The following is a 19922-nucleotide window of genomic DNA, read 5'->3' as shown; positions in this document are numbered from 1 at the left end:
CATGTCTCAATACTTATGAAAAATGACACCTGCCTAATAAGTCCTTTCTGTTTGAAGTCAGAACACTGAACATGGGGAGTGGGGAAAGAAAACAGAAAGACAATTTATAAAAGCTGACATTGGGAAAATTCACCAGCATGTTGTCTGAAGTAAAGGTCTTTTGACAGCATTTGCTACAAAAAAACCATTTATAGCGACCAATCTTACATTTATGCTTAACAAAAATGCCATGTTGAATCTGGCCAGTGGTCTACCTAGTCTAGTATCCGGTCTCTGATAGTGCTCAGTACCATGTGTTCAGAGGAATGTGTAGCCCCATAGTGACAATTACAGAATAGCCTATTCACAGAAGTTTCTTCCTAAACACCAGCGTGTTGCTGGCTTACACTCTGATGTACAAGGGTTTGATCATCTAACAATTGTAGATGTTCTCATTAGTAAGGGTCTTATACTTTTTACTCAACTCTTGGCCTCAATAAATCTGGTAGCTATATATTCCTCAGGTTAATCATGCACTGTATAAGTAGTACTTCCTGTCCTTGGGTTTTGGTTTATTGCCTTTCAATGTTATATTTGTTTCCCTGTTCTAGTATTATGAGAAAGGTAAAGCCAAGAGAACAAGGATTTACCTTCTCCATTCCATTTGTTATTTTGTATCAATTGAACACATCTACTGTTTTCAGTCTCTTCGTATGGAAGTCTTTCTGAGCCTCATTTTTGTCACCTATTTCTGGATCTCTCATTTGTTTGGTTTTTTTAGAGTCAGTAACAAGAGCTGAACATAGTAATCCAGGTGATTGACAATGGAATTTTAAAATATTTTCAGTATTTGCTATCCTAGCCTTTAAGCATTCTAACGTTTTGTTCTCTTTTGACCCGTGATGCATGTTTAGCAGAGCTTTTCGTTGAGCTGTTCACAACTGGCACAGCCCTGCCCATCCCCCATTTCTACCTCTCCTCACTGTTTGGTACAGCTAGTTTAAATGCAGCAATATTCTAGTTCTTTCCAACATGTATGGTGATACTTGTGTCAAAAACAAATTTTTCCCATTGCGTTGCCCCATATACTTAGACTGAGGAACTTCAAAGGATCTTAATAAAGTTAAGTAAATGTCACCTGCATTTTTCCTCTAAAAATGTCATCTTCATGTTTATTCCTCTTCCTCTAATAAATGTACTGGTTTCCTTATCCCATATTAGTGCATCTTTTTGTAGTCTTGCCTAGATGAAAAGCTAAAGCTTTTCATGAATTTCTTCTCTCAACCTGCTAAAGCTCCATTTAACAAAATAATGTTTGAACAGATTCTGCACCAGTTAAGTCAACAGAACATATGAAACTGCTTTCAGTGGCAAGTGACCCCAAATTTTTATTTGTCTGTTAATGATGGGAAACAGGTATGGACTAGACACCCAGTGAGTCAAAATGAACCTCAGACATCAGGGGCAGAAGCGAAAACAGATGCTACTAGAAGGGAACCAAGGTAGAGGAAGAAGGCGCTCTAGTTTCTGCCCATTGATGTGCCATAGTTGGCATAGAGTGAGCTGTAAGACCATAAAAGGTACTGGGGCAAGGTTACTCACTGTTGTAACTATGTATTGCATACAACAGTTGGTCATAAGTGATACATTTAATATAGCTGGCAAAGTGTATTTCCATAGAAAAAACATTTGACGTGCTTGTATTACTTGTCTGAAATCTCACTCCACCACTCAAACAAATTTTAAGTCACAAAACATTGCCAAAATGATCACTATACATAGTTTATTCATATTGTATTTTTAAATGTTACAAACTAGAATTCTTGTTTAGATAGCCAAAACTAAGTAAAATCCATTTAAGGCAGCTGATCCTACCTTAAATATTTAAATAGCATTTAGCAGGAATTGTGCTAATGATTTTGGCAAACAAAACTGCTTGTTGTATTGGGTAAAAATGATTCATGGTATGATCCCATGAGTGATTGCTCACCCTGATTAGCTATGACTTCACTCATTCCACTGCCAGTAACCGTCTGCAGGAAGGCAAAATAACTTCTCCGTAACATTTGCTTTTCTAAAGCAGCAGATTGGTCATTTTCTTCTGCTGGACGGAGCAACACTTCAAAAATAGCATGAAGTAGCGGCATAAACATCTGTTGCAGAAATGGGGAAACCTGGGTCTGTAGAGGTTGGGGGGAAAAACCGTGTTAGCTGACAGCTCATTACAAAGGCTGATGCCTAGAAATAAAAATCTAGCACAGAAAAGAGATTCATTTTAATTAGCTTTTGTTGTCACTTCCAATATTTCAATCATAACGAAGTTAAAAATAGTCAGGCACCAGCCAAGTGTAGATATAAACACATAGGTAAAAGTGGTAGCCATGATATAGCATTCATCATGCACTGCTAACCACTAATCAATCCACCTCAAGAACTAGTCTAATATTTCAAATCTGAGCCATTTAAGACAGCTTACCTGTATTTAAAAAAGAAGGCTTTTCTGAGAAATGGCTATTTCCCCCACCCCTCATGTGAGATTCTCCCATCCTTCCTCCACCAGAATTATACTGAGGTTCAAGAGGAGAAATATAGTCCTGCACCAACAGACTTATCATCCAATTTTAGCCCTGCAGATTGTCAAGTGGGAACTTTATCCTTCTAGAAAAGGGAGATTTTCAATTCTTCCAATGATACAAACAGCACTTGCATCAAAATCCTGGAAAGCCTCAAGATGTTGGATTGCAAAATCATGACATTTAAATTATAGAAAATTTATTATAAGTTATTTTTTAAAAGATTTCAAAATATAGAAGTCCACTCTTTGTTCTTGTGTCGACTGCTGTCACCATCTGTGACACCCTTAACTTCAACAGTTTTCTTGGTTAAAGCCTGAAAATAGGTAAGAGGTCATCAGGTTACCTTAATTTCCTCCAATTTGAGGCTTCATAGACAGACATGACTGCTGGCAGAATAGAATTTTCAAAAATTGTTAGATTGAGGACCTTTTGGTGACATGATATGAGTGTCAAATTTGTTTTTCCTGCAGTCAGCAGTCCATAACAACTGGTATACAAGACTGTAGCTCAAGAGAGCACTCAAATGTTGAACTCTAGTGAAGACTCAAGGCTTTGACACTATTAAGTAATGCATCCATTCAAACCTCATGCCTATAATATATACTCACTACACACAGTAAATATGCACACCATCAGAAGGGTAGGGAGGTGAAATATTGTCTCTCTTGTCCATTAAACCATAGTCATTTAAGTCATTTTCCTACTTAGCACTATGTTTTTTAAAAAATTAGGCACAGTTTTTATGCATTTATAGATACCAGCTGTTTATGAAGATTTAAGTCACTTACTGAGAGATGATTAATCAAACTTAAAAAGCAATTCAAGATGAGAAAAAGCTGCATGTAATTAGGATCATCATCATCATCAACTCTAAAGTTATACTAAGAATTGCCTAGTTTACTTCTTTTCATGGCTATGTGCTTCCCCATTATGCCTGACCTCAACATTTCATTCTTCTTTTCCTCAATCCGCCATAGGCCTTTACTGGGGTCAACAGGCAATCCCTATTTATCATTTATCCCACCCATATGGTTACTTAACTCTGTACTCTATCTTGAGCTGCCATCAGTGCCATCTGAAAAGCTAACAGGATACAACGCCAATGTGGAAACACTCTTTCCCTAACCTTCCCAAAACTTGCCATAATCTTTACATCCCATCACCATCACTCCATAGAGTTCAGAGTGTGAAATTCCCAACAGTGCTCCAGAACCTAGATTCCCCATGCTATAGTATACATTTCTGCCATACCACGATAGCTCATTAACATTTTTTCTCTGTAGTATTTTCATTTTCACACCAAACTCTGCCTTTTAGTATATTTAACAAGAAACCTTCAGCTGAAAGATAGGTTTAAAAGATTCTATACAACAGGGCTTCTCAAGCTTTTTCATATTGGGGCCAAATTTTGTATACAGATGGTCCACAAGACAATATCCCCTCCCATTCATGAATGCATAACATTCTTGCAGCAACAACAATTGCTGACATTGAAAAGTAATACTAGCCCAGTAATTTAACGTATTTTAGTTGTTCCATTCAATACAATTTAGCAATTTGAAATGAGGAGCCAGCACAATGTGACCAGCCAGTTTGAGAAGCTCTCCAATTCAACAGTGAAAGTTTCTGTCAATCTCATTTACATACCAAACACATCTGCATACATTCCTAGACATTAGTTCTGCTCCAAAAACCCATGTCCCTACCTGTGTTTAAGGACTCTACACTATTTGTGGACCTATCTTGTATAGTAGTGCATTAAGTACCAGTGTATATTTTTGTACAATTATGCACGAAGTTCCTGTACACCAGTGTTCTCCACTAAATATCCACACACCGTATCTAAAACTTGCATACCTACCTGCATTTTTTACATGTCTATATCTGTGTACATACCCGTAAATCTCGCTACAAAAAAGAAAAAGGAACAGAAAGTTCACTTCAGGTTCAGTCACTGTTGAGTGATTAGCATTTTTTCAAATTAAATTTAGCACTATGGGATTTTACCTATTCAATACTAACTTCATCACAGAAAACAAGTATGTTTCTTGTCAATATAAAAAGAGTGTTTTTAAGCAGCGAAATACCAAATCCAAAAGCTGTATCTTTAAAAAAAACAAGTTATTTCTGATGCTTTTCTGGGGTAATTACAGTTAAAGAAGGAATACCCCTTTAGTTCTTGGCAATTTACCAAAAGATAAGTTTTTTTCCTCCTCCTCAAGCAGGTATTTACTAATAAAAGGCATTTACAGCTACAAAAGAAAGCTTGAAGTACAGTTCTATGAAGTTCAGGTTCCTTCACATACAATGACCCTTTTCTAAGGCCAGAAAGCAGGAGTTTAGAAGCCTCCTACTCCATAAACTGACAGACTCACACCTTGAACTTAGCTGTGATTTGATTTATAAGAGGAATGAATTCTTGAAGGTCTTTTGCTTCACAATCTTTGAGCATGTGTTCTGAGGCAGAAGGGATGAATGGAAGAACTTCTTCCTCTAGGCAAATAATCATGCGGTGAAGGAATGTGCGGACACCACTTCTGATGACTTCCTTTTGTAACGGACAGCTGAGTGCTGGCAAAAATGTCTGTAAGCAGTCCAGGTATACTTCAGAGCAGCCACACTGCTTTACTGTCTGCTTGTTGCTGAAAGCTTTGCTGGTTCGGCTGTGCAAGCAAATGAACACAAAGGTCTCTATTAGCTCACATGCCAATGGAAATAAAAAGCAACAATGCAGATCTAGAACAAGACTTAATTTAGATATTTAAGAATGCAAATGTACTGTTCAAACATTAAAATTTCCTGAAATGGGGAGCCAAACACTCAGGGCATCAAGTTTTTTAATCACTTTCCAAATGTAATTTACTTCACACTAAAAAGCACAGCATTTGAGATCTAAGTTTGAGTGAATTTACAATTCGCAAATGGTGCCAAAATGGACAACACTAGAATATTCTCTTTATTTTAACTGAAGTTCTTCATAAGATGTTTCATGAGTCATTTAATGGTAAGTGTTTGGTTTATTAGAAATTCAATGAAACTCAAGGATTCTGAAGACCTTAGATCCTTTATTGACACTCTTTCCTAAAAAGGTACCTTCCCTGATTTTCTGGGCTGTTTGGAGAGAGTGCCAACCAAAAACAGATTTTTGGGCAATAAATGCTTGCAGAAAAATTCAACAAAAGCAATGACAAGCCTGATTCCAAACACTTCTCTTAAATACAAAAAACAATGTATTCCTGTCAAGTAAGTTTTACTGTACCCACCTTGCAAAGCCAACAGCATGATTGAGACAGTCAGCCAGTGCCATCTGTCTGTCCTCATCTTGTGCCATCATCAGTTTTTCTAGCAGCACTTTAAACTTCTCCATTAGTGGAGTTAACAGATTCCTCATTAGAACCTGTTTCCTTTCTGCAGAGTATTCACTGTTAACTATCAGCACTCCAGCTGTCTCATAAATGAATAGTTGATCATCACTGCTTAATAAAGCCTGGTAACCATTTTCCTAGAGTCAAAGTCAGATAGAGAATATATATAAATCACCAATTACTGAAACTGTATTCTACTAAATCTTTATAAAATTCCAAAGAGAATTGTTGAAGGACAAGGAGTAAAGAGAAATCTCCAAAGAAAAAGTTTATTCTTTCACAAAAATGGAAAGTTAAGATATAATAGTTTGTTTTAGTTATGAATTTAAGTATAAATTAGAAGAAAGTATAGAAGTGTCTGAAATACAGGCTGTTGGGATTCCCTCCGAGACCTCTTCCACTTGGTTTATCCAGACTACCACATCCAGTGCTGGAAGAACACTTCATTCAGATCTCTGGGATCCAAAAAACAACTCAGTTGGACCCCAGATTGTGTCACTCGGGTTCCTTTATTTGGCATACAGCAAAGCTTTGTTGAGTTGTTCAGTCTCAAGCGTAGGGGGTGGGTATAGGACACATCACACATCCAAAGTTACACAGAAAACCTCTTCCTTCATATACGTATCTACTATATATTACACCACATATTTCTGGATTGGCTTAGTTACTTTGCAGGAAACAATCCCTATGCTGCAAGCTTTGTCCATGCTTGACCTCCTCGTTACTTCATCTCTACATTCTTAACGTACCTTGTCCATTGTTAGTAAAGGATTGCCTTGGTGTTCTCCCTCTTATCTTAGCTTGCTCAGGCATTCTGCCTTTTTAGCCTATTTATTTATTTAGCATAAACATTGTTTGTTTTCAACCTAATAATCTGTTTACCTCCTTAAATCTATCCTCCAAGAAATGAGGCCTCCCGCCATGTGTTAATTTCTCATGTCAGTGCAGGCCTCAGCTACTCAGGGCCACAACAATCTCCCTCTCCAGTGCCTTTGACAGACCAGTGCACTTTAACTGAAGTATCAATAGGAGTTGCAATTGTTTGCAGACCTCATGCCAGTTTCAAAGATTTTTCAAAGGATCATCAATAGGTACAAATCTCATCTACACAGGTATTTCTAAAGCCCATGCTTCCTAGGACCCTATTCAACAAGATATTGAAGCATGTGCCTAACTTTAATCATGAGTAGCCTCACTGAAATCCCAGGAATTCAATGGGACTACTCATGTGTAGAAATTTAGAAATTTACTTAAGTACTTACTGATTAGAGCCTTAGTACCTAGGCACCCAGATGAATATAAATTCACACACTTCATCTGTGAGATGTTATAGGAAATAAGAAGTACTTACAGGTGAAGAAAGTTCTAGCAGATCTTGTATTCTGTTCAGAACATCTTCAATAAAGGGGTTCATCTGTTTACTGAAGAAAAACATTTAAGTAGTATTACATATATCTAGAAATCACCACTTGCAAAATCTTAGCATTACTGCAAGAGAGAATCCTGCTCTAAGTTGGAGAGACTAGGGTTTGAGTTGGACCAGTATGGTGAACTGCAACCTCTCATGTTCTTGTGTGGTCCTCCAGAATAAGAGTTTTCATTTTAAAGAAGTCTCTGGTTTTAGGATTGTGAGGAAAACCTCAAAAATGTGAATGTAATGAATGCAGAGATGTCTGCATGAGTCTGCAGAGAGCCTGGAAAAATAGCTGACAAGTGGGAACAGCCCTGTTCATTTCAGAGCTTGTCTACACTTACAGGCTGCAGCATCTGCACTGCTGTAGCACTTACTGAAGTTGCTACCTATGCCGACAGAAGAGCTTCTCCTGTTGGCATAGGTATTCCATCTCACCAAGAGGAGATAGCGATGTCGACAGGAGAAGCCCTATTGACATAATACTATCTACACCAAGGTAAGTTTGGTGTAACTGTGTTGCTCAGAGGTGTGGATTTTCCACATGCCTCAGTGACGCCGTTATACCAATGTAAGTGTGTAGTGTAGACCAGGGTTCAGTTAAGTGCTTACATTAACAGTTGAAAAAGGGTCAGGTTTCTATGTCTGATGTATTGTTCCAGAGTTTTCCTACATTTAGGTGCAATATTTGTGCTTGAGAAGTAGGACCAATGTGATTTCCTGCTACTAATCATACCACAGATTGAACAGTTTTAACTGTATTATTAAATAACCCCCATACAGAACAAGTTTTGCCTACTAGGTTAAAGAGAACAAATGTATATTCAAAATTTGGTTAACTCTTCTGTAAGTTGTTTTCAGGTTGCCACGCTGAGGAATGATACTAATACTGGAATTCCACTCATGATCTGCCCACAGTTGCTGGCTGGTTCCTCTAAGATGATGAGCAGCGAAAGGTGCTATTGACTGGTATATCACCATCATTAGACTTCAGAGTTGATACCAAACTGAGGTGAATTGGGAGAGTTCACATCTGTTGTTCCTTTCTCTACAAATTCAGACAACTCTGCTTCAGTCCACATTTTAAGATCCTCTGCAGTACTGGCTGAGTTTTACAAAGCCTAATGGGTCTTCCAGAAAAGTGTTTTTATGGTGTACCATTTCATTCCTGCTCATTTCAACCCGTTTCTTTTATTGAAAATTCAAGAAGTCACTGCTCTCTCATCACCTGGAATTCTTTTGTAAAAATTGGACACACCATTTGAAACAACTTTCACTTACTTAAGAGATTTGACAAATCTGGAAAAGAGGTAAGCTGTTCTGCTTCGTACTTTTGGACTAGTATGGCGAAGACCTCTGTGATCTAAGAATGCCATCTGCAAGTAAAATAAAAATTTAAGTTTGTATTCATTGTACATAAGCTGAAAATTTAACAATCCAACAAAATTTAAATCATCTTTATCTTTTTCAGAAAATAGATAAGGAAGGACAAAGTCTCCAAACACAAGAAACCTTCCCAATATTTACTTTATCTAGTTGGAGAAAATAAAGAAAAATTTTGTATGAATGATCAAACTTACTAAAATATTTGGAATGTGCTGAGGTTCAACAGCGAAAAATTTTTCATATCTAACCACCGTTTCAAAGAATTCCAATGTCACTGATGTATGTTGATAGGCACTAACACCAGATGTCACCAGCTGTAGGAAAAAATGCATTAAGGAATTAGGATTAATCATTTACGGTGCATAACTGCAGTTTAGTGAGGTACTGATAATCATGATGAGCCTTTCATGTTAAAAGAAAAAACTACTAGTAAATAGTGAAACATTTAAGTAACTCTTACAGCTGAAATACTTACAGTTCGCATCATATCCTGCAAAGCACTTGCTTTTGAAATATCACCAGAGAAGTGAGCACCATGAGAAACAGGGAGAGCCTCAGCCAACATATACAGGAGTCTTATTGCTACTTCTATTTCCATAAAACGTGTAGCCTGCCAATTCCTATAAAACGGACATGAGATTATGCTTCAACAAAGGTCACATTAGCCAATGGAATTTCATGAAACACTCAAGCTACCAATTTTGTAGCCAGATATATTGCTCAGTATTTTCTTGTGAAGTGCCTTGAACTGCATGGCATGGAGAGAGACTACAGATGTGCAGTTTCATTAAACATAGGAGACAACAATCAGTTATACTTTAACTAGGCAAAGAAAGACTATAAGAACACTGACATCCTGAAATATTGGCCATTAGACGGCATTATTTTTTACATATACAAACATGCAGCATTTCTTTTCACCATTATAGCAGTATCGTTGAAGCAGCAGAGGAGCATTCAATATGAATACTGTAGGTTTCTCATAGCTGCTATTTAGGATTGAGGAGGAAGACCAATTTGGTATGTTTTTTCCCCTACATTATCTATTCAGACTGAGCCTTGATAGTAGCAATATTTGATGCAACTCCCATTTCCACTGGCACCAATCTATCAAAGCTTCTCACTCCCTCAATTATTTTGGTAGTTTTCACTATTAGCTTTAAAAATATTTAAGCAGAAGGCTATTTATCCACATGATGAAAAGCTAAGGAGAAACTACTCAGTTGCTAGATAATGGTGGTTCCTAAAGCGAGAGGATGGTCATAACCTTAAAGTTAGAGAGAAGGCACCTATTTTAGAGTCTAAGCCCTCATTTAATATTACAAACAGATCAAGAGGCAATCTAGAAATTTGAGCCTAAAAGAATAATCAAGATTATTTTACTGCTGAAGACACAGCAAAATGATATTGACCACTAAATTAAATGTAAAGAATGGTTTACCTGAGAGCTTTGACAAGGTCTCCATGAGAAGTCTATCATCTGTTATTGCATCAAGCAATCTTTCCTGAAAGTGCAATCTTTCTTAAAGCCAACTAAGAAGAAATATAACTTACTGCAGTGTAGTGTTAAAAACTCTGCGGACTGAAGCCAGTAGCAACTCTGGTGAGACCTGAGCTAATCTGTCCAATAATAGTTTCAGCTGTTTCCTGTATTCCACGAACATTGCTTCATCTTCACCCTGCAACACACAGATTCTTCACGTAATCCACATTTAAGACAAACATCTGAAAATTACATCTTTAGAAAACTAAATTGTGATTAGTCATGATACAAAACAGATTATGAAAAGTTAATTGGGTAGATATGTACCAGTCATCTTATTTGCTTGTGTCTTAATGGCCCTTTCATTATTTTCTGTATTACAGTGACACCTAGAGACCCCAACTGAGAACAGGGCACCACTGTGTTCAGGATACAGAGCAAGACAGTCCATGCCCTCAAAATCGTACAGTTTAAATCAGTGGTCCCCAACCTTTTTCATCTGGTGGGCGCCAGACAATAAGCCACAGAGGCGGCATTTCGGCAGCGACGCCTCTGAAAAGACGGTTACTCACCGTAGTAACTGTTGTTCTTCGAGATGTGTTGCTCCTATCCATTCCAGTTAGGTGTGCGCGCCGCGCGTGCACGGCTCTTCGGAAGACTTTTACCCTAGCAACACTCGGTGGGTCGGCTGGGCGCCCCCTGGAGTGGCGCCGCTATAGCGCAGGATATATACCCCTGCCGACCCATCCGCTCCTCAGTTCCTTCTTGCCGGCTACTCCGACAGTGGGGAAGGAGGGCGGGTCTGGAATGGATAGGAGCAACACATCTCGAAGAACAACAGTTACTACGGTGAGTAACCGTCTTTTCTTCTTCGAGTGATTGCTCCTATGCATTCCAGTTAGGTGATTCCCAAGCCTTATGTAGGCGGTGGGGTCGGAGTTAGATGCTGCAGAATGCAAACTTCTGTGCCAAAGGCTGCATCATCTCTGGACACTTGGGCCAATGAGGCAAAGGTGTGTACTAGCTGCACGACACATCCCCTGAAAGGGTATGTGGGCCAAGAAGGCAGCAGGGAAGCCTGAGCCCTGGTGGAATGTGCAGTAAGGTGGCTCCATGGAACATGGGCTAAACACAGGAGGCGCAGATGCACCAGTCATCGAAGATGAAATCCTCTAGGAGGAGACAGGTATGTCCCTCGTCCGGTATGCCAGTACGATGAAGATTCGGGGGCGTTACGCAAGGGCTTTGTCCGCTCGATATAGATTGCGGACGCCCTACGGACGTCTAGAGAGGGCAATTGTTGCTCTCCTTGCGATGAGTGTGGCTTCGGAAAGAAGACCGGAAGGAAGCTATCCTGGATGATATGAGAGGCTGACACCACCTTTAGGGAGGAAGGCCGGACACGGTCACAACTGCACTTGTCCTTGAGAGAGACAGTATACCGTGGGTCCATCGCGAGCGCCTGAAGCTCGGAGACTCGTCTGGCCGATGGAAAGGCTACAAAGAAGACTGTCTTCCAGGACAGGTATGCCAGCGAGCATGTCGTCAGTGTCCCGAATGGGCAATCATAAAACTGGCGAGAACCAGGTTGAAGACCCAGGTTGTGGCGGGGGCCAACCGGGGGGGGGGGGTGTGTATACCGCTCCAAGTCCTTGAGGAATCTAGAAACCACAAGGCGGAAGAATACGGAGCGGCCACTCCCCGCTGGGTGGAAGGGAGAGATGGCTGCCAAGAGTGCCCTTAATGAGGGCCGCGCCATGTGCTGCTGTTTGAGACCAGAGGTAGTCCAAGACAGACTGGATCGGGACTTCGGCGGGAGAAACATTGTGCGTTTCGTAGCAGTAGGAGAAACGCTTCCACTCTGCGAGATACGTTAACCGAGTGGAGGATCTCCTATCACCCAGGAGAATCCTGTAGAGCCGAGGCAGAACAATGTAATTCGGATCGGTTTAGCCACACAGCAGCCCTGCTGTGAGGTGCAGGGATTACCAGTCTGGGTGGTAAAGCTTGCTGCGATCCCGCGAAATGGGGTGTGGGCCAAGAGGTAGGGAAATAGGGTTGGCTACCGACAAGGGTAGCGACCTGGTGTACCAGTGCTGCCTGGGATACGCTGGAGCAATCATGATCAGGTGCGCTCCACCCCTGCGGAGTTTTAGCAGGGCCCTGCAAGCCAGCGGGAACGGTGGAAATTGGACAGCCGATGGCTCATCCACGGCATCAGAAACCTCTCCAAGACTGAGCCCGGGGAGAGGTCTTGGAATGAGGAGGACTTCTCTCTGTTTTCGCTCTCGCGGGAGCGAAGAGGGCTATGCGGGGAAAGACCCACTTCCGAAAAACGGAATGGATACCGTCCGGAGGGAACGACCACTTGTGAGACCGGAAGGATCTGCTGAGGCGATCCGCCAGCTGAAAAGCCTGGCATACAAGGCAGACTGCTCCCAGCTCTCGGACACTGATGCGTAAGGCCAGCTCTTGGGCCGACCAAAGGCCGTGAGTGCGAAGCTGACCCAGGTGAGCACGCAGCCGAGAGATGGGGTGTCCGTCATGAGGGACCCCGAGGGGTGAATGGAACAGCATCCCTGGATACACCAGGGAGGGCACTGACTCTCGGTCGAGGGAGCCTAGGATGCTCAGGGGGAACGAGACGACCAGGGTGGTATCTCTGCCCGGGTGGTACACCAAGGTGAGCCACGATTGGAGTGGACAGAGGCGAAGCCTGGCATGTTTGGAAACAAACGCGCAGACAGCCATGTGACTCAGGAAACCTAGGCCTGGGCGAGCCAAAGTTGTCGGGAAGGTCCGTAGACCTTGTACAATTGTTACCACCGCATGAAACCAAGGCTGAGGTAAGCAGGCTCTGGTGAGATTGGAGTCCAGGGTGGCTCCAATGAATTCTATTCCCTGTGTGGGAACCAGAGTGGATTTTACCATTGATGATCAGGCCTAGACACCGGAATAGGTCCGTGTCGATGCCCACAGGACTGGTACTTGGGCTCGGAGGTCCCTCGAACGAGCCAATGCGGAAGAGAAATGGGGACATGAAAATACGCGCCCATCATATCGAGGGCGGCATACAGTCTCCGGGATCCAAGGGTGGGATGACGGTCCCCCTGGGAACCATGCGGAACCTATCCGCAGCGTGAACTTGTTGAGGACCCGCAGGTCTAGGATATGTCTGAGACCTCCCTTCGCCTAGGGGATTAGGTTTCGTCCCTAGGCACCTCCTGTATAGCTCCGATGAAGAGGAGCGTCCGCACCTGTTGCAAGAGGAATCGCTCATGAGAGGATGGTTAGAAGGACCTTAACCTTGAGGGCCTGACTGACGCCCACGACCGCATAAGTGACGCCTGCTGGCAAAGTCTTGTCTTTGCCTAGGCGCAGGGTAAGAGCGGTGAGGCTGGGGACGGAAAGGTCAGCGCTAAGCACCGGCGTGTGCATGCTAATAGAGAGCGGGAAGTGACCCTGCTGCCCTTCAGGCTTTGCAGCCTAGGGCCAGCTTTCTCAGAGAACAGGCCTTTGCCAGTGCAGGGCAAGTCCTGTATAGTGGACAGCAGCTGCGAGGGAAGGCTCGATAACCGGAGCCAGGAAATGCGCCTCGAGGCCACACCCGAGGCCAGGGTCGTGGCAGCGAAGTCAGCTGCATCCAACTAGGCCTGGAGGGAAGCTCTATCCAGCTTCTTCCTTCGATCCAGGAGGGCATCGAACTCTTGACGTGAGTTCTGAAGAACCGACTCTGTAAAGTTGCCCACCGCCACCCGTAGGAGCGGCTAAGCAGGGCTTGCTAGTTTGCTACACAAAGTGGCAGGGCCCCCGCCGAGTACATCGTACGGCCCCATAAGACCAGTCGCCTAGCCCCCTAGGATCTAGGAGCTGGTGCCTGCTGGCCATGGCGTTCCATCCCATTGAGGGACTGGACGACAAGGGAGCGGGGGAAGGGGTTAGATGTACCTAGGTACTCGTACCCCCTGGATGATACTATGCACTTGCATTCCAATCAGAGGAGGGCCCGAGGAGTATGTTCCTGCCCCCGCCTCAGCTGGGGAGGAGGAAGAAGAAAGGCCAGGGACAAGCGGGTCCTGTGTGGGCTCGCACTCCTGGACGACCTCCTGATCCGGTGGGATCTGGGAGCCCGGTGGCTGAACCGGGGCTTGCTCCATACTGGTCGCAGGGGGACGGCTAATTGCCGCCTCTGGCACCCAGAGCTCCGACGGAACGGAGCGAGATGGGAGCACCGGTATGCCTCTGGCGTGGCAGTACGCCCATGGTGACTAGAAGGACCTCTGATAGGTCTCCTGGAAGACTCTGGAGGGCACATCGGAAAAGAGAGTACTGCGCATATGAAGTGTCCGCACGTGGCAACACTGATGCATGACTGGGTGGCCCTGAAGGAGCGAAGAGCCTTTGGTAGAGTCTCCTTCTCTAACTGACGTCGCTCGACTCGGCACCGGGGATCGGTACCGGGAGACATACCGGTACCGAGAACGAGACCTGCCACCGGAGCTGTGCTGGGCGGTCGACCGAGAGCGCGAGGCTCGACGTTCAGGAGTGGGTACGGGAGTCTCGGTGCCTGGGGCGGTGCCGGGAGCGGGATCGGTGCCAGCTGGCCGGTGCCGCGAGTACTAAAGGTACCGCAATGGAGAACGGCGCCGAGACCACGAGCGGCGTCAGGACCTTGATCGGTGACGGGACCGAGAACGTCTGCGGGACCGCGATCGGGGACGGTGCCGCTCTGCGGTGCCGACGCAGGGTGGCGTGAGCAAGACAGGCTCGCCAAAAGACCATATAACCCGCACTGGCGATGTCGGGGGTTAAGCAGCGCAGGCTCTGCCCTTGCCATCAACTCCCTCGCTAAGGAAATGTTCCCAGCGTGGAGGGAATAGCGAGCTCGACCACAGCTCGCGCCGGGGAGCATTCAGGTGTTGGACTCGACGGCTCTTGCGAGGCTGTAGTCTACGGTGCTGATACTGTCGGTGCCGTAGCAGTCACCGGTGCCGGGCAGCCCGACGTAATAGAGCGCTCGGGCTGCGGAGCGGGCCGCTCGGACGCCGCTGAAAAGCGAGCTCGACCATGGTTCGTACCGGGGAGCTTTCCAGTACTGGACTCAACAGCTCTTGCCTGGCCGGAGTTAACGGCGCGGATATTGTCGGTGCCGCGGCAGACATCGGTGCCGGGCAATCCGACTGTGCAGAGCGCTCGGCTGCGGAGCAGACGCAGCGTCAAAGCGAGCTCGACCACGGTCCGTGCCGGGGAGCTTTCCAGCACCGGACTCGACGGCTCTTGCCTGGCCGGAGTTAATGGTACGGATATTGTCGGTGCCGCGGCAGACATCGGTGCCAGGCAATCCGACTGAGCATAGCGCTCGGCTGCGGAGCAGGCGGCTCGGACGCAGCAAGTATATTGTGCCTCTTCATCCTCCAGGAGAGGGAACCATGCCGAGTGGACGTCGGAGTCAGCGAGGGCCAGTGCCGGGAGGCCTTGGCGGCACCGGGGAACCGGTGCCGAGGGAGTGCTCCTTGAAGACTAACCAGCGCTCGGCGCTGAGAGCGGAGGAGCAAGAGCTGCCTCCCTCAGGAGCTGTTTGAGACGAAAGTCCCGCTCCCCTTTGTTCTAGGATCAAAGGCCCCGCGAATGCGGCACTTATCTGTCAGATGAGAATCCTCGAGGCACTTAGGAGAGGATCTCTTGTCGGCAATGGCTTGTGGCCAGCCGAGCATTGTAAAACCCTGTGGACCGGGCATCGGACCCGGCACCGGGTGAGGGGAAGGGGATAAACCCCGAACCCCTGAAAATAAATCCTATTCTACAAACAAATAAAGTTAACTACAACTATAAACTATACACTAAACGAGAGAAACTACGAGTAGCTAGGGAGGTGGAGGTCAGCTAAGCTGCGCTCCACTGTTCTAACGGCCGTCACGGGCGGAAAGAAGGAACTGAGGAGCGGATGGGTCGGCAGGGGTATATATCCTGCGCTATAGCGGCGCCACTCCAGGGGGCGCCCAGCCGACCCACCGAGTGTTGCTAGGGTAAAAGTCTTCCGAAGAGCCGTGCACGCGCAGCGCGCACACCTAACTGGAATGCATAGGAGCAATCACTCGAAGAAGAATGACGCAGCTTGTCGGCAGCATTTCGGCGGATGCTCGTCCACCGACCAGTATGTGGGCTCAGATGCCCCGCGGGCGCTATGCCGTGTTGGACCTCTGGCTTAAATAGCCAAAGCAAAGTGAAAAAAAGAAAAAAGGGCCTCCAGCCCACTCTTGCTTTCTACCCACTTGTTTCATCCAAGAATAAAGTTCTCCCTCAACTTTAAAATTACGTCATATGTCAACCTTCAACTACATTAAGAATTGTTATAAAGAGGACAATGACCAATAGTTCACATGCACTGAAGCTGGACAAACAGTAACAGGCTTAATGTCCAGCAAAGGAGATTTAGGTTTCATATTAGGAAAGACTAACTATAAGGGTAGTTAGGTATTGGATCAGGTTGCCAAGAGAGGTTGTGGAATCCCCAGACTTGGCAGTTTTTAAGAGCAGGTTAGATAAACATCTGTCAGGGATGGTCTAGTATATTTGGTCTTGCCTCAGCACATAGGGAATGGACTCTCAAGGTCTCTTCCAGCCCTGTGATTCTTCCGTCTCATCAGCTTCCCAGTCTCTCTCCACTAACAAGATGCAAACCTGTCAAAACCACCTTCCTTTAGCCAGCCTACTTAATCATACAGGAATTGGACCTCCTATCTTCCACCTTCCAGATGAAGCCAAGAGGAACCTCCACATCATTTCACTGCAGGAATCGCTCCTCTGATGCTACAAAAAATGTTTCCCCCCTTCAGCACAGAATCTTAAACTGCTATCCTTGACTTCTAGCCATAGATTAAACCAGGGGTTCTCAAACTGGGGGTTGAGACCCCTCAAGGGGTCATGAGGTTATTACATGGGGCGGGGGGGGGGTTGTGAGCTGTCAGCCTCCACTCCAAACCCTGCTTTGCCTCAAGCATTTATAATGGTGTTAAATACTGTGACGGGGTCAAGCCAGACAGCTAGAGTAGAGTGCGGCTATTATTTTTACACAACTGTACCCTGATTACACTCAGAGACAGTCAAGTTAAGTTCCAATAGAAACTCCTTACGTTCCTTTAGTGATTTTGATTAACTCGTCCAATAGTCAAATAATATAGATCCGAGTATCTGGCTGCCTGCTACCTGCAGCAGTCCTTTGCAGTCCATTTCTTTTAGGAAAAGGGCCCATTTTCCTTCAGAAGAGCTGTAAAGGTTTCTGGGGACAAAAACGTAGTGGTGATAGTGGCCACTTTAGTTGACCCCCTTGTATAATTTAACTACCAAGCTTTCTCCCAATGTGACTGCACAGAGTTGCACATATAGTTTTATTATTAAACCTGGAATTCCCTTTTTATAACACCACAACTGTTACTCTAACATTTTCACAGCCGTTACTTTTAACATTTTTGTCCAAACATTTCACATGAGTATCCAAAGTACCCTCCATAAAAACTTCAGAAAACAAAAGTGTGGAAAGGAGGGGGGCATGGAAAGCAACCAATTAACCCAGGAGAGTGCTTTTTTAAATTGCTGCCTGATCTTAGAAGCGCAAGTCTGCATTTGTGTACAACACCCTCGGCTTAGCAAGGGTGGAGCCAGGGCAATGGTTAAACCCAATTAATCCATGGAAGGCAGATGTATTAGCCCCAGGATAAGCAGGTCCCTTTTCCCTTGGTAGCTGATCAGGGGTTACTCTAGGTTAATTAGGACACGTGGGGTCAATCAAGGGCCTGCCAGAACCTGATAAAAGCCTTCCCTCCAGCCAGATAGGGGCCGGAGATTGAGGGAGGAAGGCCAGCTACTGGAAAGCTGGGCAGTGCAGATGCTGACAAGCATTAGGAGAGAAGCCACGCAGGTACAGAGGTGAAGGGCGGGAGAATCCCTGCCCAACAGGGCAGACGGCTCTTCCAGACCCCAGAGATCTGAGAGAAGAGACCCTGCTAGAGACTGAACCAGGTGTCTGGTCTGTTGCCACTACACCCGGAGGGGCTACCAGAGACTGAGAGGCTCCTCCCCTTCCTGTCAGGGAGGCCAGGAGGGACTCTGCTCTGACAGGGTATGGACAGTAAACCCAGGGCACGGGGAAAATTCTGAGGGAAAGATGAATAGCCCAGCCCACCGCTAAATGGAAGCACGGGACCCACCAAGGCAGAGAGGAAGCCTTGTCACAATATATAAAAAAGTGTTTCTAATTTATACAGTGGGGGTCACACTCAGAGGCTTGCAATGTGAAAGGGGGCACCGGTACAAAAGTTTGAGAACCACTGGATTAAATTTATTGTCTAATTCTGCAAGTTAGCTAGTTGGTCAAGAAACTAGTAACGTAATGAGATGCATTGAAAGAGCAGCTGCTAGTTAGGAAGTATTTAAATATCTGGGGGGAAAAAAAAAAATCTATGTGTGGGTCTGAGATCCTCTTACACTATAATTTGGTTTCTTGCTACAAATTTGAGTCTGACCCAAATGAAGTTCACTTACAACTATTCAAGTTAATACCAAACAATTTGAGAGATCTTTGACCTGTACCAAAAACAGTATGCCTGTCTAAAAATTAGAAAGTTTGTTTTCTTTGTTCTGCACTTGGAAATTCAGTGTTAATTTGAACCACTGATATGAATACCCCAGTCATCTAATTTATGGTGTCACAAGGAACAGTATGCATGAGAATGTCAGTTTGTGAGCTCAGTTCAATGCACTAATTTAAAATCATACTTCAGTTCAGATTATTCCAAAAATTCCTGTAAGTAGTTGTCACCCAAACATTAATTTAAGAGTATTCCCCCTTTTGATAACATCCATGAGAGCTGTGTATGTAACAGAAGAAATGCTTGCATTGAGATAATAGGTTTCATATCTTATCCTAAATTTAAAAAACTAAATACACTAATTGGTACTCTCAAATTCTAAACAAAGTTATCTACATGAATTTTAGGTTTCTTCACTTAAACCAAATAGCCTGTAATTTAAACTGAGATTTTATATTTACAAAAATCAAGTTTACCTAAATATGACATCTTACCTCATGTTCAAAATTATATTCTTCATCATAGGTCAACTTCTTCATAACAGCCAACATAATTGCCTATAGTGAAGAAAAGTTGATAAAATTAGTCTACTCCAGTACTCCAACAAGAGATACAAAGTAATTGATAACTACATAAAATCCTAACACTATACTTTGCAGTAAAGCAATCTGGGAAATATTTTAAAATGTAGTAGCTGAAGTTTATATAATTAAAAATTGATCCACCCTTCAGGTAGAATGTTCTAAGAGACTTCGTGGAAGTGACGTTCCACAGGGTTTTTGTGAATCAGATAAGTGACCAAATCTTCAGCTATAATCCAGTTTTTAAAAAGCCTGATTCACTATAATTGACAGTGCTCAATTTCTAGCAATATTATCCAGCTCACTAGTTCCCACATATAACCCATATGGTTCAATCCCAAAAGTTTAAATTCCCACCACATATAGGTCCATCATATCTTCCATGGTGAACAATTTGGGGGGGGGGGGGGGAGAGTATTTTTAAACAAGAACTTCCCCTAGGTTTTTCAGGGCTTTATGGTTTTTTTTTTCCATTTCCATTTTTAGAACGTGTTACTCTGAGGCATTCAAAGTTGGTTGTTTTTTTTAAAAAAAACAAACCATTAGAAGTACT

General features: G+C 44.1%; 1 protein-coding gene across 2 annotated transcripts in view; it reads right to left on the bottom strand.

Annotated features, from left to right (window-relative positions):
* Nucleotides 1-19922, bottom strand: part of XPOT (exportin for tRNA) — an 84127-nt gene that overhangs the window by 19481 nt on the left and 44724 nt on the right. The window contains exons 11-20 of one of the 2 annotated variants that reach the window (XM_044979142.1): nucleotides 19283-19345; nucleotides 10272-10396; nucleotides 9193-9337; nucleotides 8912-9031; nucleotides 8613-8707; nucleotides 7272-7341; nucleotides 5819-6057; nucleotides 4933-5218; nucleotides 4452-4463; nucleotides 1970-2159 (exon numbers count right to left, since the gene is read on the bottom strand). In XM_044979142.1, coding sequence (XP_044835077.1) covers nucleotides 1970-2159; nucleotides 4452-4463; nucleotides 4933-5218; nucleotides 5819-6057; nucleotides 7272-7341; nucleotides 8613-8707; nucleotides 8912-9031; nucleotides 9193-9337; nucleotides 10272-10396; nucleotides 19283-19345 — 1345 coding nt within the window. The remainder of the gene's footprint in view (nucleotides 1-1969; nucleotides 2160-4451; nucleotides 4464-4932; nucleotides 5219-5818; nucleotides 6058-7271; nucleotides 7342-8612; nucleotides 8708-8911; nucleotides 9032-9192; nucleotides 9338-10271; nucleotides 10397-19282; nucleotides 19346-19922) is intronic. The other variant, XM_044979149.1, reaches the window with a different exon arrangement.

The sequence above is a fragment of the Mauremys mutica genome, chromosome 1 (assembly GCF_020497125.1).
Source record: "Mauremys mutica isolate MM-2020 ecotype Southern chromosome 1, ASM2049712v1, whole genome shotgun sequence".
Taxonomy (NCBI): Eukaryota; Metazoa; Chordata; order Testudines; family Geoemydidae; genus Mauremys; species Mauremys mutica.
The sequence above is the reverse complement of the archived record's forward strand: the minus strand, read 5'-3'. Positions and strand labels throughout refer to the sequence as shown.